The sequence below is a fragment of the Xyrauchen texanus genome, chromosome 1 (genome assembly GCF_025860055.1).
Source record: "Xyrauchen texanus isolate HMW12.3.18 chromosome 1, RBS_HiC_50CHRs, whole genome shotgun sequence".
In the NCBI taxonomy this organism is placed as follows: Eukaryota; Metazoa; Chordata; class Actinopteri; order Cypriniformes; family Catostomidae; genus Xyrauchen; species Xyrauchen texanus.
Genome location: NC_068276.1, coordinates 62,898,521 through 62,916,294, shown reverse-complemented (window position 1 = coordinate 62,916,294; position 17,774 = coordinate 62,898,521). Strand labels below are relative to the sequence as shown.

The 17,774-nt window shown below is 41.1% G+C and overlaps 1 protein-coding gene across 2 annotated transcripts; it reads left to right on the top strand.

Annotated features, from left to right (window-relative positions):
- The first annotated feature begins 1,869 nt into the window (after window positions 1-1,869).
- LOC127651643 (uncharacterized) lies at window positions 1,870-16,829 on the top strand. 2 transcript variants are annotated; one of them, XM_052137595.1, is made up of 9 exons: window positions 1,870-1,975; window positions 2,924-3,033; window positions 7,782-7,866; window positions 8,424-8,619; window positions 8,723-8,791; window positions 11,288-12,267; window positions 12,553-13,343; window positions 13,455-13,658; window positions 13,904-16,829. In XM_052137595.1, exons 1-9 carry the CDS (start codon window positions 1,884-1,886, stop codon window positions 14,143-14,145), a joined length of 2,769 nt encoding a protein of 922 aa, XP_051993555.1. In that variant the 5' UTR covers window positions 1,870-1,883; the 3' UTR covers window positions 14,146-16,829. The 2 variants fall into 2 exon arrangements, with proteins under 2 accessions (XP_051993555.1, XP_051993547.1); XM_052137587.1 differs by having other exon boundaries at window positions 2,921-3,033.
- The last annotated feature ends 945 nt before the right edge of the window (window positions 16,830-17,774 follow it).

Genomic DNA, 17,774 nt, shown 5'->3' with positions numbered 1-17,774 from the left:
ACACATGGACACACACACACATGGACACGGACACACACACACATGGACACACACACACACACATGGACAGAAACTTTAAGTAAATGTATCTTGTTTAAGGATGTATATTTCTACTGTAAATCAAGACTTAAATGAGAGTTGTTGCTGTATATTGTATCAGATCCTATCACCCAATAATCCAAAGCTCAATCTACGTATTGTGCCCCGAGATGTGCTACGGTAGCGCTTCACTGGACTCAAATATCTTGGCCTCTTTTGTGAAATACATCACCTCTGCATCTGGTTGCTCTCCAGGACGTCAGACACACTTCCACGTTAATTACACACAATTATAACAAACCTTCCAGACACTCACACACGGAAAGATGGAGTCCTTTCTCAAGGATTTACAGTCCTAGTTCACCACAGACATGTCAGTTCTGTCCGTTACACTCACTCACAGTGTTAATGACACAACGGCTACCCAACTGTCCCTTCATCACATCACCCATAAACAGACGGTCATATGATGTTTAGACCGTCATTAAAGGACACAGTTGTGCTGAGAGATCATTCTAGAATCACTCCACTGTTTTGCGCTGGTAATGAAGAATACACATGGTCTTTACAAGTGTGCAGATCAGCATATAGATGAGTGAACATGTAGAGCTTTACTACTAACACATCACTAACCGTGTGTCCACTTGCTGCCTGAGACTTTAACTGTGAATGACTGTAGTTTAACTGCATTATAGTCTTAATATTGTAGGATTCGAAAGAATGACTAATTAATGACATTATTTATTATTTTGTACTGAAATGTGTTTGTGTTAATATAACACTGTGATGCATTATTACTAACACCAGCATACAGCTACTGACAGCTAACTATGAGATTATAAACGCTGTGAAAGTTGTATTATGTATTGCCTAAACAGTATTTTACACACACATGCGCACACACAAACACATGCACGCGCGCACAGCTTGTTCATTGGGGAATGCGCACTACATTTTACATAAGATTGTTGGCTTGTTATTGTTCTATCATTTGTTTGTGCACAATATGAAGAACATATTTAAATAAATCAATAAATGATTAACAAAAATACAATTTCTGAGAGTTTGATGTGTGTGGGACGGGTAATAAACTCCAAAAATGTTTTAGCTTCATTATAAAATCATTATATTCTTGAAATGAATATATTTAATATATATATTTACATGACATAAAAAGTCTGATAATCTAGCAATCTTTAGTAATACATACGAATATATATATATATATATATATATATATATATATATATATATATATATATATATATATACGTTTTATTGTATGTATTAATAATTTTTATACAGATTTTATGAATATAAGAAATAAAAATCATGCACACATATTATCTAAAAATAATATTAATCATGTAATCAATCAATGTTTAAAAAGCTACGTGAAGATATTATAATTTTTTTATTCTAGCTGTTTCTTATAAATAATATTTAGGAATTGCAGGAAAGTCAGAATGTTTTTTTATTTTTACGTTTAATTATTTAATTATTTCCTTTTTTGTGTATGTGTTACTGAAATATTTCTGAGCTACAGAATATATAATTGGTTAAGTACATGACAAAAATTATAATAAAAAATCAAATAATATCATTTCAATAAAACATATAAAATAACATAAATAGAAACAAATATGTATCGCTTTTCCTGTTGTTGGTAAGGACTGGATAGGGGTGTTTAAAATAATTTAATACACATTGAGCTAATAAAACATTTTATTTCAGGTTGAGTTATTAATATGTATTGTAGAATTAAAATATAAAAAATTCCGTTAATTGAACCGATACAGTGAGCTGCTGGATCTCATCTGCGCATGCGCACCGGAGCAGCGCTAATGGCGGAGAGCGTGCGGTCACCGTTTGACTACCGGGAGCCCCCTACTCTCGACAGTGACGGGGATGGAAGCAAGCCGCCGCCACCGCGCGGGTCAGTATGTTTCTGTCAGTCGCAGGGCGGATTAGACTTTGAGGGAATATTCGGGTCAGCGCGCGTAGCTAACGGTTAGCCGCTGCGGCGTTGTTGTCCTCGCGCGCACACGTCGCGATAAAGGAAATACAACTGTGTCTGTAACATCAAACGCTGCTTTGAGCTCATGCGCATCCGCGGAGATGTGCTTTTCCTCTCGGTTTGCCGGGGAGTGTAAATAATCGGCGCTTAAACCAACAAGGATGATTAGCAAAACATTGCGCGTGCCCTCAGTTAGTGCGCGTTCACGAAGATTGCTGGCTGCTGATGCGTGCTCACGTGTGCATGCGCCTTACACAAATTCTCCATGGCAACCTCAGTCGATACCCATGATTATTAAAGAAATATTCCGGGTTCAGTACGAGTTCATCTCAATCAACAGCATTTGTGAAATAATGTGGATTACTACAGAAATTAATTTCGTCTCGTTCCTCCTTTTCTTTAAACGTGTGTTCCAGTGAGGCACTTCCAATGGAAGTCAATGGGGTCAATGTGTAAACATTAAAAAATATAGACACAAGACATAAACAATATGTGTAACATGATTTTACTGTCATAAAATCACTTACTAACCACATCTGTATTAAGTTATTACATTTTACAACATAGTTGCCATGACGACGTAACGCTGTTAAAAAATTAACCGTATTAGTCATCACTGGCTTGGATACGCTTTCAGTATAATCAAAGAAATATTTGCAAATAACGCATTTTACACAGTTTGTAAGAATCCCATATAATTTTTTTAAAATATAGTAAGATTGAAAACGAATGTGTAAATATAGTATTTTGGTGTATGGGTACTGTGCTAACATCATGCATGGCTAGTCATGTGTGTTGCTTGTATGTTCATTCAGATCATGTGTTTGTTATGGTCTTATATTAAGTGTGTGTGTGCGTTTGAAGCAGGCGCGTGTGTGGCAGGAAGAGGAAAGGGACACCGGTGAAGATGTGTGACCGGGCAGCATATGTGACGGAGGATGAGGAGGAGAGTCTGTCTGAACACAGTTACAGCCCAGGTAAACACACACACGCATGCACATGCATATACATACACGCACATACACGCGCATTCACGCACATGCACGCACATACATGCACATTCATACACATACGCACACGCATTCATGCACATTCACGCACATACACTCACCTAAAGGATTATTAGGAACACATACTAATACTGCGTTTGACCCCCTTTCGCCTTCAGAACTGCCTTAATTCTACGTGGCATTGATTCAACAAGGTGCTGAAAGCATTCTTTAGAAATGTTGGCCCATATTGATAGGATAGCATCTTGCAGTTGATGGAGATTTGTGGGATGCACATCCAGGGCACGAAGCTCCCGTTCCACCACATCCCAAAGATGCTCTATTGGGTTGAGATCTGGTGACTGTGGGGGCCATTTTAGTACAGTGAACTCATTGTCATGTTCAAGAAACCAATCTGAAATGATTCGAGCTTTGTGACATGGTGCGTTATCCTGCTGGAAGTAGCCATCAGAGGATGGGTACATGGTGGCCATAAAGGGATGGACATGGTCAGAAACAATGCTCAGGTAGGCCGTGGCATTTAAACGATGCCCAATTGGCACTAAGGGGCCTAAAGTGTGCCAAGAAAACATCCCCACACCATTACACCACCACCACCAGCCTGCACAGTGGTAACAAGGCATGATGGATCCATGTTCTCATTCTGTTTACGCCAAATTCTGACTCTACCATCTGAATGTCTCAACAGAAATCGAGACTCATCAGACCAGGCAACATTTTTCCAGTCTTCAACTGTCCAATTTTGGTGAGCTCTTGCAAATTGTAGCCTCTTTTTCCTATTTGTAGTGGAGATGAGTGGTACCGGTGGGGTCTTCTGCTGTTGTAGCCCATCCGCCTCAAGGTTGTGCGTGTTGTGGCTTCACAAATGCTTTGCTGCATACCTCGGTTGTAACGAGTGGTTATTTCAGGCAAAGTTGCTCTTCTATCAGCTTGAATCAGTCGGCCCATTCTCCTCTGACCTCTAGCATCAACAAGGCATTTTCAGCCCACAGGACTGCCGCGATACTGGATGTTTTTCCCTTTTCACACCATTCTTTGTAAACCCTAGAAATGGTTGTGCGTGAAAATCCCAGTAACTGAGCAGATTGTGAAATACTCAGACCGCCCGCCTGGCACCAACAACCATGCCACGCTCAAAATTGCTTAAATCACCTTTCTTTCCCATTCTGACATTCAGTTTGGAGTTCAGGAGATTGTCTTGACCAGGACCACACCCCTAAATGCATTGAAGCAACTGCCATGTGATTGGTTGATTAGATAATTGCATTAATGAGAAATTGAACAGGTGTTCCTAATAATCCTTTAGGTGAGTGTACATACATATACAGTGAGGAAAATAAGTATTTGAACACCCTGCTATTTTGCAAGTTCTCCCACTTAGAAAACATGGAGGGGTCTAAAATTGTCATCGTAGGTGCATGTCCACTGTGAGAGACATAATCTAAAAAAAAAAATCCAGAAATCACAATGTATGATTTTTTAACTATTTATTTGTATGATACAGCTGCAAATAAGTATTTGAACACCTGTCTATCAGCTAGAATTCTGACCCTCAAAGACCTGTTAGTCTGCCTTTAAAATGTCCACCTCCACTCCATTTATTATCCTAAATTAGATGCACCTGTTTGAGGTCAGTTAGGTGCATAAAGACACCTGTCCACCCCATACAATCAGTAAGAATCCAACTACTAACATGGCCAAGACCAAAGAGCTGTCCAAAGACACTAGAGACAAAATTGTACACCTCCACAAGGCTGGAAAGGGCTACGGGAAATTGCCAAGCAGCTTGGTGAAAAAAGGTCCACTGTTGGAGCAATCATTAGAAAATGGAAGAAGCTAAACATGACTGTCAATCTCCCTCGGACTGGGGCTCCATGCAAGATCTCACCTCGTGGGGTCTCAATGATCCTAAGAAAGGTGAGAAATCAGCCCAGAACTACATGGGAGGAGCTGGTCAATGACCTGAAAAGAGCTGGGACCACCGCTTCCAAGGTTACTGTTGGTAATACACTAAGACGTCATGGTTTTAAATCATGCATGGCACGGAAGGTTCCCCTGCTTAAACCAGCACATGTCAAGGCCCGTCTTAAGTTTGCCAATGACCATTTGGATGATCCAGAGGAGTCATGGGAGAAAGTCATGTGGTCAGATGAGACCAAAATAGAACTTTTTGGTCATAATTCCACTAACCGTGTTTGGAGGAAGAAGAATGATGAGTACCATCCCAAGAACACCATCCCTACTGTGATGCATGGGGGTGGTAGCATCATGCTTTGGGGGTGTTTTTCTGCACATGGGACAGGGCGACTGCACTGTATTAAGGAGAGGATGACCGGGGCCATGTATTGCGAGATTTTGGGGAACAACCTCCTTCCCTCAGTTAGAGCGTTGAAGATGGGTCGAGGCTGGGTCTTCCAACATGACAATGACCTGAAGCACACAGCCAGGATAACCAAGGAGTGGCTCTGTAAGAAGCATATCAAGGTTCTGGCGTGGCCTAGCCAGTCTCCAGACCTAAACCCAGTAGAGAATCTTTGGCGGGAGCTCAAACTCTGTGTTTCTCAGCGACAGCCCAGAAACCTGACTGATCTAGAGAAGATCTGTGTGGAGGAGTGGGCCAAAATCCCTCCTGCAGTGTGTGCAAACCTGGTGAAAAACTACAGGAAACGTTTGACCTCTGTAATTGCAAACAAAGGCTACTGTACCAAATATTAACACTGATTTTCTCAGGTGTTCAAATACTTATTTGCAGCTGTATCATACAAATAAATATTTAAAAAATCATACATTGTGATTTCTGGATTTAGTTTTTTAGATTATGTCTCTCACAGTGGACATGCACCTACGATGACAATTTCAGACCCCTCCATGATTTCTAAGTGGGAGAACTTGCAAAATAGCAGGGTGTTCAAATACTTATTTTCCTCACTGTACATACACGCACATTTATGCACAGACACACGCACATACACACTCTCACACACACGCATACACTCTCGCATACACACACTCTCACACTTTCACACGCACATACACACACGCTCACACGCACATATATGCACATACACACTCTCACGCACGCACACTCACACATGAAGTGCTCAAGTGCACAGAAGTGCTCATTGTTCGGTTCCGTTTGCTTACGTGCACTAAACGCTTTATTTACACTAAACTGGTGCTTCCTGTGGTAAGCGTTTATTATTATTATCTGCGGCAGCAGCATCACAATCTCCACAAGGCACAGATATCATAATAATAACACAGAATACAAGATGGGGAATAATTCAAACATCTTTATTAAATGATTGTTGAGCAAACAGCATTAACAGCAACACCTGCAGAGTCCAGAAACATCTCTTCAGTCTCCTTCATTTGTTTACCTCTCACGAGAGAGTGTGTCGCACTTATTACCGTCCCCGCGGAAACAAGTGAAAGCGGAACTAATATTACCAACATCCAACACAATGAAAAGGAACATATAATACATCTATATCAAATATTGAGTTCTATAATATAATGCATTGCTAGATTAAATATAATGAATACAAATAATTAAATTAAATGGTGACATAAAAATGTTCACTTTAAATGTAATTACACCAATGGATTATCAACAAAATAACTGACAACACAAACTAGGCAACAACTGGTTTTACCAACATGGAAATGTAGTTAACCCTTTCTGCTCAATGTCACTATTAAGTAACAATGTCAATGTTTCTGCTCAAGTAATACACACTCTCACACACACACACATACACACTCTCGCACACGCACACTCACATACTATTATGATGAGAATCATAATTGATGATCTTTCCTTTGATATTGTAATTGCAACTATTCATCTTCTTTAATAGACATGTACAGTTAAAATACTCATTCTGTTTGGTGCAGTTGCGTGCCATATTCTTATGTTGCTGTAAAACAGTAGAACTGTGTCCCTGAATTGCTTTTATATTTGAATCGCACGCACCAAGTAAAATAAAATGTAATTGTAATCTTGATTATTTTTCAGTTAATTTTGCAGCTCTGTAATGAAAGAAGTTCTCTCTCAGCTGATGCTGTTAATTACGAAAACATTCATTTCACTAATGATATTTTATTCTTTTTGGTCACATTTTAACTTTTTACAAATAAAAAAATCCATGCATCCAATCCATAGTATAATATAATGTTGCATATATTATTTTTAGATTCATGTGTACTGTTTAATACTAATTATATGTATTCACATTGATTTGTTGAACATGTACTAAATCTGGTACTGTCTCTTTAAGATGAGCGCATGTTAACGGGAGCGACTCGAATGGCTTATAGGTCACTGGGATGATCATGAAACGCACACAGATGTCATGCATATGTTACACGGTAGCCAAAGCAGTGCAAACCTTTAAAATAATCCAGACATTGGCTTTACTTGCCCGAAGAGATGTTCTACGGTGCGGTAACACACGCCGGCGGGGAGCCACAACACGATACAGTATTGAATATCTCACGTGAACACGGGACAAGACGGGGGTGTCGCTCACCGAGCCTTTTATGTGAGATCAATATGGGATGTTAAAATACCGGACAATAGGCGTCTGAATGGGACGTCGTAATTTCGGCCAAAATGCCGATGGATAAATTCTTTGACAGATTTGATGAATCTCACAGTCAGTCACTGGTTCCACTTAAATAGTGTTCAGTCACATGTTGTGTGTGTTTGTCAGGGGACGAGCAGTATCCAGAGGGCGCTGAAGACCGACTCCCCCCGCCGGGCAGCCCGTTCTACCTCACTGACCCCTCACAGCTCTGGTAAGACAGCAAATACACACAGCATACATTTACAGTATCTTTCAAAATGGGATGCTTGAACAACTGGATGACTAATTGATCTTAAAAAAGCCTTTAGTAATTACACCAGTTTCAGGTACACCTGACCTGATTGGATGTGTCTTTAAAGGTGCGTTTAAATAAGATCATTTGTGTTCATAAACAGATTCACGGAGCTCACGCAAACATGTATGCATTTTCACTCTTAAGAACACTACTCATTGCAGGACACTCTAAAACAGCACAAGACACATGGCAAAATACGTCCTGTCTGAATGTGTAAAGCATTAGCGGCGATGTTTTAAAGGGGGTGAATTTAACCTTCTTTTTCTGTTCAGTTATTTTTGACCGAAATCACTTTTTCCAAAAATTGGTTTCTTTATCTGAGCGATGCAAGACTTGATGACTTTTCCTCCACTTGCCATCAGAACACAAAAAATAAAATACAAAATTGGTCTTGATTCGATAAGTTTAAGTGGATAAAAGTAAACCAGGTTTAAAAGATAAAGAGGATAAACCGACCTGTGTGTGTCGTGCAGTGTGCCTGAGCTCGATGAAGAGGGTGCGAGTGGTGTCCGCGGTCCTGTGCTTTTCCACCCGCCGCCCAACTGCAGGATTAGAGAGGTGCATTGTGGGAGTCAGGTGCGGCTTGTCGTCATAGCAATTCGAGACATTGCCAAAGGCGAGGAGATCACCGTGGACTACAGCCTGACCGACTGGGGAGAAAATGGCATGGTACTCAAACTTTCACTGTAATACGGTTTGTAATGTAATGTTTATAGCTGTGTGGTTGGTAAACAGTTGCAACGATGTGTTTTATTGTTCTTGAAATTTGCAGGGTTTCCATAGTTCAGTGTCTCCACGGGAATTTGAATGTGGATTCAACCCAGAAAGTAACATTAAGAAGGTGATGCATGCAGAACACACACAAACACATCACAGTAATGGTAATTATTTTTGCCAATAATTAAATATTTTATGTTTTATACTAAATCGCCATGTTGTAATGCCCATTTGAAAATTTCCCATTTGAAGTGTTTACTTTTTATGGCCTTTTAGGACTATTAACAAATTATTCATCTGCATATACGAAGACACTTTTGGCGCTTTTTGGTTGGACTCGTTTTACTTTTCTGAGCTTGCGTTTCCACTGCAGTTTAGTGTCGCCTCAATGTGGGCGGGATTATAGGCTGATCGTCATAGTTACGCCGCCTCTACTGCCGTGACATCATCTTAAACACAACACAAACTGACCAAAACAATAACACGAGCGCTAGCTGTTAGCTGCTAGCTCATTGTGCTGCATAAAGCAGTTGTTGATGGTGATTTTACACAAGTGTAACAGTTCAATTGGTTGTTTTAGAAGCTTCCAGTAGCTGCTCAACTAAATAAAGTGAAGCTTTCTAGAAGAATATAGAGTTAACGTAACAAAACGTCCCGTCTTCCATCGTGTACTCCAGCCATGGCCGAGTCCAGCGCACTCTCCCTCCCATTGCTTGCTGGTCTAGATAGCGTCCATTTGGTCAAACCACTTCCCCTTTTCCTTGATGGTTCTGTCGTCGCTTTTAAGTTTTTTAACTTTTCCCTGCACTGTTGGTTGGTCCGGTGGTGGCCGTGTGCGGACAACAGCTGAGACACTTCCTGAAAGACTTTTTCATTTTGCGTTGTTTTGTTCGTCGCTAACGAGAGGACCGTCTGCACCTCGTTTATTGATCACGGTGTGGTTTTGCGCACAGCCATTTCTTTTTACAATTAGAAAGTCATGTGAACAAATGATGCTGCTATCGCTGTTGCTAACTTTAAAACTAGCGGGTTGATGTCCCGTGTCGGAAATCCAGTGACGTCGGTAGTGACGATTCTCTCTGACCAATCAGTGATCTGCAGGTTTTGACGTCACATTTAGTATCGGCTCGCTCGCTTGGAACCTCGACTGAGGTGGTACTAAAGAAAGTACCAGGTACCAGGAACTATCCACAGTGGAAAACCCCAAAAAGTGAGCAGAGTCGAATCAAGCTGTACTGTGCGGTGGAAAAGCCCCATAAAAAGTGGCCAACCAGTATAGGTTGTGTAAAGGCCAATACTAAACGATCTATTTACCCAAAATTCACTTAACATATCTGAAAATGGAAATTGTGCATTATCCATTGGCATCGCCGTTTGGTAGATTTTGGAATTTGACATTTGCTATAATGAGCACACGCATGCACAATTATCAGCCGATACCAATCATTTTGAAATTGCCAAATATCACCCAATAAATAATTCTGTCACTACTTATAGATGAAGTTACTGTTAACAACCAAATGCTCTTCGGCGGCACTTCTGTGTTCTTTTGCCATCCCAGAAAAGAACTGCGGTCTACGTGTGCTTTGCACAACTAGTGTAAAAGACCGAATGCGCTGTTGGTGGAGTAAAAGATTACTGGAGATTTGGGCTTCGTTAGATTTCCATCAGGATCAGTGGATCAGGACAAACTGTTTGACACAAATGATGATATTTCACAGGTCGTTGTGATCGCGTCTGATCCAATAAGGCCCATTCGCCACGCAACTGCTCTTGGTACAACTTCAATTTCCAAAGTGCTACTGACCAATATGAGGCCAAACATGATTTAACAATGATCTTGCACTACCATCATGGTTTTAAATGCATTTTCATTCTCAAATAGTCCCACTCAGATGCACATAAACATGCACAGATGCATATATTTCTTCACTATAATCCATAAGTGCTTCTAAATTAAAATTTGACCTTGTGCATTGGTATTTTGGATGTGTGCCAAGTACTGACGATAACTTCAGAACGATTGCATTCTTGCGCCGTAAAGGGCTATATGCAGCGCAACAAAAAGTTTAACAAAGTCTCGAGATGCGTTTTAAAAGTTGACAGCATGTAAAAAACAGCGCTCCTGAACAAACGCTGAATAAACATCAAAACACAGCAAAACAATCGAAGACGTTCATCTAGCGCATGTTTTTATAGAAAAAAAAAAAAACAATGGAAAACTGGATGGTTGCAAAAGCGTTTGGTGTGAACAGCCACTATGGTGGAGGTCTTTGGCCTTTACGTCTTGCTCTCATATCAGCGTTTCTCAGATTAAGCAATTGTTTTTTTTAAAACACTTTGTGTGGAGTTCAATTTTGAAATGTGTCTCGAGATCCTCGAGAGTCTGAGCAACAATGTATCATGATGCTGAATGGTTTATGTATTTATTGCACCCTCTAGTGGACTAAGGAAACAACATCAATTTAAATAATAGCTGACTTCAAATCTTGAATATTTAAGAATTAAAATTTAGATTCTCAGACCAGGCGACAGCCCTGTAATCTATAGATATGTCTTTTTATGAGCAGATTATTAAAATCACTCCCGGTCTGATTTATTTATCTATCTGTCTCTCTAGGAGGAGGATCCAGGCTCGCTCCCGCTCTCTCTCAATGTTTCTGACTACCTCACTCCATCATGGTCCCTCTCCCCCTCCTCCTCGCCGCAGTCTCATTCTGAGGCCAGCGACTCGGACCGTGAAGAGGACGAAGAGGAGGAAGACGATGATGATGACGACGACGACGAAGACCTGGTGGAACTGCGCGGCCGTATGATGACACGGCGTAAGAAACGGAAAACCTCAGTGAGCGTCAAGAAAAAGGCCACGCCCAGGGCCCAGCCCCGCCCACTGTCGTTCACTCGCCCCGACCCTTCCTCTCCCTCCCCCTTCCAGCAGCCTCTGGCCCCGCCCACGACTAACATAAACAATAATATAAACATAAACATTGGGCATGGCGCAAGCGGCACGCTATCCCGTCAACAGCACTGCCCGTACTGCGGCCGGCATTTCCGCTCACTCGCGCGCCATCTTGAGAAACACCACGACCAGCAGCCTGATGTGCGAGCTGCCATGGAACTGTCCCACCTCCATGCGCAATCCCCACACACACCGACTGCCACCTCGCATGTGTTTTCATCGCCAGCACAACCCCCATCCACCGCGGGACCGTCACTGTTTTCCCGGGAACCTGATTCTGTGTCTTCGCCGTCTAAATCCGGTGCCGTCTCGTTTTCGCTGTCCCTGTCGCCACCTACTTCTTCGAAAACCTCTAAAAAGACCAGCCCCTCCTTCTCTGCAACTAAGAAGGCCGCAGCGCCCGCTACCAGCACCGTCAAAAAAAGCTTGCCTGTCACGCCCAAGCCTCCTACCAGGAGAGGGCGCCCTCCAAAGAAAGAAAAGGAGGAGCAACTGAAGAAACAGGAGGAGCTGGAGCCAGCCAAAGAAGAGGCTCCTCCTACACCAGAGCAAGAGAAGGTTGAGGAAGATGATAAAAAGGAGAATGAGTTAGACATGAAAGAAGAAGGGAGTGTGGACGAGAAGAACGGTGAGATGGAGAGGTAAGTCAATTATTTATTTAAATCAGTGTTTGTTTTTTATCAAAAGCGTGCAACATACTGTACAGTACAGACTAGTGTAGTCAGATTCTTGAACCTATGTCTATTGAATCAAAAGCGTTCAGCAAACAGCATGACTAGAGTGTAAATGTGTTGTTGAAATAATCGTTAGAATAGTCCATTATCATCATTATAATTGTTAGTTGCAGCCCTATTGCATAGATATAAGTGTTTGACCGAAGACCTTCTTTAATCCCCCATCCATCCCTCTTTCTTGTCTTCTTGCAGCTCTCATCTATCACAAATGCCTCCTTTCCTCTCCTCACTTTCTACACTGGTTCTGTACCTCCGTCAGCTGCAGCACTCCTCTTACCTCTCACTTTCTCGTTCGCCCAGCTTGGCAGAGTCATGGCGTTTACTGTGCCACTCCAGTTTGTCTCTTCTCATCTTGTACAATCGTCATCGCGAGTGCGAGGTCGCCAAACTCACCATTGAAGACTACCGCGACTGCTCCACACCCTCATCGAACTCCATCTCTCTGCTGGAGTCGTCGCTTTCTCCTTTCGAACACCACGTCCTCTGCCACCTCCCCCGGGTGGGCATACTGGGCAAACGCAGTCGCGTTCAACCCCTCATTCTTCCGCCCCATTCCGAAGCTTGTCTGGACCTTCTCCTCAAGACCTCCGCAGATGTGGGCGTCGATCCGGAGAGCCCGTACGTGTTTTCACGACCATACCACTCTCCCGCCACGCCGCTCCGCGGTACGGACCTTCTCCGAGGCTTGGCGCGCACTAGCGGAGCTAAAAACCCCTCGGCGCTCACCGCGCCCCGCGCTCGCCGCCATGTAGCGATCCTCACCCAACTGCTATTGCTGGAGGAGGATGAGAAGCCCGCGGGTGCCGCCGTGAAAAGATTGGAAGATTTTCTTCAAAGGGAGTACCATGTGACACAAAGCTGCGCACGGATTGGTCAGGACCCGGCGCTGTTGAGTCGTGTGGGACGGGTGGTGTTGTACGGAGAGCGAGACGGAGTGCTGTTCAAAGGGATGAGTCTACAACACATCTGTCTTGAACTGGATGGTGAGTCATCTGAGAAATAAAATGCATCCCTCGACAATCGATTTCAAGAGTATTACAGAAATATTTGTATTTTTCATTAGACATTTAAAAGGGTCTTTCTCTCTCGTACAGTGATGTCGGGGAACTCTGCCGACTCGTTCTCTGATGAATCGGATAAAGAGGGCGAGAAGAATAAAGAGAGAGCTGAAGTTGGGAAGAAGAGAGGATGCAGCGCTCGAAGGCCGCCGCCCAAGAAGAGAAGCAGCCCACACCTGTCACAGGCCACGCCGAGTCCGTCAGGTGTACTCAAGAGGCGGAGCTCCCAGGTCAAGTCAGGTGAGTGTTACCAGTGTTAGGGAACAATATGTTGTAAAGGTAAGATGTTTAGGGCAATTCACAAGTACTTTTAATTCTTGTATATTTTTACATTTATTTATTATAAAGAAGTGATTGTGTTTTGTACAAAAGGTTTCAAATATAAATAAAATAAAAATTGTACTCAAATAATTGAATGTTCTACAATATTAGTTCTGCATTGCTGCGCTACACAGTGTTCATTGGAGTTCTTGTAAACTCCTCAGGTAAACGAGGCGTTCTGAAGCGGCCGTGGTCGGAAGCGGAGCGGGAGGCTGTGGAGACTCACCTGAAGCAGAATATCATGGAACTACGCGTTCCTGCTAAAGCGGACTGTGAGCGGTGTCTGCAGCACTGCCCCCTGCTGGTCACCAACCAGCGTGACTGGAGGGCCATTAAATTCTACTGCCACAACCGCATTCAGCTGCTGAAGAAACAGGGACGCAGAGAAGGCGCACCCGTCTGTTAACTACAGTAACAACATACACACACACAAAGAAAAATTCAGTCATCATTTACTCACCCTCATTTTCCAAACCGAATGGCATGATTCTGAATACATTTTTGGTTGAACTTTTCCTTTAAGCTACTACAGAGCGCAATGACAGCGTGTGACGCACACATACACTTTCCACATTCCTATGTGTGAGTATTACTCTGGACGATTGAGTTTTAACAGAAGGTCTTTCAAACGATTAAACCTTTCAAACACGAACCTCCAGCGTTGCTGGTCCTTTCTGGACGGACTGTGAGCGACACTCATTTCCGTTTCATTTGTTCCAGTATTCATATTCAAACTGCGGTTCAAAAACGCAGCAATGAACTGGTGCAAATATTGTGAAGTTATTCCTGAACTCTTTCATTTCTATATGAATGTTTTTCATTTGAATCTTACTGTTGGAGTGCCGTGATGCTGATGGTGTTAAACAGTGTTTCACTATTCGGGACCAGATTCACTTCAATGAGGATCATTGTGAGATGGATTCTGAGTCAATCTAAATGGTCCATTCAAGATCTTTGACCTCTGTAGATCTGATACTATAAAGTGAATCTGAAGAAAACATGTCCATAAGTGTCCAAAGCCACAAGTAAAGACTGACATTTGTATAATACAAAAATTTTCTTTTTTCTTAAACAATTATAGTAAAATATGTTGTTATGCAGTTATTTAAAACAAGAAATAAAGACGGTAAAGAAAATGTCCTGATCATATTTTACTCAGAAAAAACGGTACTGTTACAGTAATGTGAACTATCGTTAAAAAACGATCTGAAAAGTACATATAAAACGTCCGGATTCGTTACGGTAATTTGAACTATCGTTAAAAACAATCTGAAAAGTACAAATTAAACGTCCGGATGCGTTACGGTAATTTGAACTATCGTTAAAAACAATCTGAAAAGTACAAATAAAACTTCCGGATGTGTTACGGTAATGTGAACTGTCGTTAAAAACAATCTGAAAAGTACAAATTAAACGTCCGGATGCGTTACGGTAATGTGAACTGTCGTTAAAAACAATCTGAAAAGTACAAATAAAACTTCCGGATGCGTTACGGTAATGTGAACTGTCGTTAAAAACAATCTGAAAAGTACAAATAAAACGTCCGGATGCGTTACGGTAATGTGAACTATCGTTAAAAACAATCTGAAAAGTACAAATAAAACGTCCGGATGCGTTACGGTAATGTGAACTATCGTTAAAAACAATCTGAAAAGTACAAATAAAACTTCCGGATGCGTTACGGTAATGTGAACTATCGTTAAAAACAATCTGAAAAGTACGAATAAAACTTCCGGATGCGTTACGGTAATGTGAACTATCGTTAAAAACAATCTGAAAAGTACAAATAAAACGTCCGGATGCGTTACGGTAATTTGAACTATCGTTAAAAACAATCTGAAAAGTACAAATAAAACGTCCGGATGCGTTACGGTAATGTGAACTATCGTTAAAAACAATCTGAAAAGTACAAATAAAACGTCCGGATGCGTTACGGTAATGTGAACTGTCGTTAAAAACAATCTGAAAAGTACAAATTAAACGTCCGGATGCGTTACGGTAATGTGAATTTGGGGGTAAAATGTATGTAAGTGTCCTGAAAATAATCTCACGATCCCCAAAATCTTAATGGCTGTAAATGTAGGCTATGTTCTCTTCGTGCAGAATGTAATTTCATATGTTTTGTGTTGATTTGAGGTTAAATATGAGCAGGACATTTTCTTGAGAGGTTTCGTGAGAAATAAATAATTGACGATGTAACATAATCTGTTTTCACATTACAGTGAATGTGCTTATTTGCCATAAAGATTCTTTGCTTTGTGACATTTTTATGAACCTAAAAATAGACGCAAAATAACAAAACAGTCATTTATTTTCTTTGATTTTGGAGTAAATGTGTTTTCGAGTGGTTCACTCATCTGTGCTTTTAAGTAAACTGTTAGACTTCATTTTGGTTTTCTTATTGTACATATGTTCATGGTTTGCAAGGACACAAATAAGCAGCTGATATAAAGAACTCAACTGACCCTCCACATTAAAAACTGACCCGGATTACTGTGACCGTCCTCCATATAATCTGACGAGCTGTTGCTCTAATGTCAGTCTGTGTGTTTGGAGAGTTTTAAACAGAAATGCGGTAAAATGTTGTTACTGTGACGTTTCTGTTCTGATTTACAGTAATGTTGCCACATAATTGAACGATTTCTTGAAAATTAGACAACACAGAAATGGATTAAATTTCACCTAATGTTTTTACCGCTTTATGCGCACTTTTTACTCAACCGTATGATGAAAAGTGGGTGGAGCTTATGGAAGGGTCATTTGCATATTTCAGCAGATCTTCAGCTCATTTTATTCCTCAGATCGTTTCCGTTCGACACATGTTTTTACAGTCGTTGAGTTTTCAGATGAGCCAATCACAAAGTTTCTTCTGTTTGTTCTGTAACTCCCCTTTTCCAGTCCTCTAATGTAATCGTAATGATGATGTTAGACATTAGAAATGTGTGACATTCTGTACATACTGACTTCATCTTAAAGTTGTTTCTTAAATGCTGTTGTAAAAGTCAGACTTTAGAAAGATGCTGTAGAGGTCACAAAACAAGAAGAACATCTTTTATTCACAGTTCACATTGTCAAGTCCTTTATTAAAGTGAAAACAATAATCCTTGTGTATTTTAATATCTTCCACTATTTATGAATGTACAAATTCCACACACACAAACTCTTGATCGGCAACATTTCGACTGTTTCTGGACCGCAAAAGGTTTTGAGTCCCAGATCTTTAATCTGATAATATAATATATATATATCATTTTTGTATGTGGTTATATTGTGAATGTCAGAAGTGTAGCTTGTTTTTACATGATTTACTCCCTAATCTTAAAAGATGTTATAATAGCATCGTAATCGACAACGATCGTTTTTACACATTATGTATCTGCTTTTAATTATTAGTTTTAATGTGAAATACATCTGAATGTGAGTTTCCCGCGATGGAAGAATTTCCCGGCACTGAATCTGATTTGGAGTTCAAGTTTGATGAACTTTGACCAACAGGAAGTTGCTTGATTTGGCGGTGGCCTCTGTGTGGGCGGAGCTTCTGTAACAGCTACACACACACAGCATATTTTCAATTAACAAGGATGTAATTTTAACGGTGAGTTTTTTACTAAACTCTTTATCTTAAGTCTCGGTGAGTATAAAGTGCAGCATTATAAAAGTCTGCTTGACAATTATATTTTTGCTGGTTTCACACACACTCAACGTCCGCTCACTTCATCTTCACATGCAAAATGTCACCGTGAGAATGTTTGTATGACCGCACATTTATTGGTTGTTGTGCCATATGGAAAATATTAAAGAATTCTTTCATCAAAATGTAATGACTTGCACCGCCTCTGAAACACTTCATAGAAACTACACAATCCGTCATCACTAGTTCTAAAGCTGCACTTTTGCCTCCTGTTAAAAACTGTACGACAGCTTCTCGTGTTTTTCATGTGAACAGTGTCTCCCCGTTAACCTCATAGCGTTGAATGAGTAACCATGGCAACAGAACTCTCGCGTGTCGATGACACGGCGTCATAGTGTTGTTTG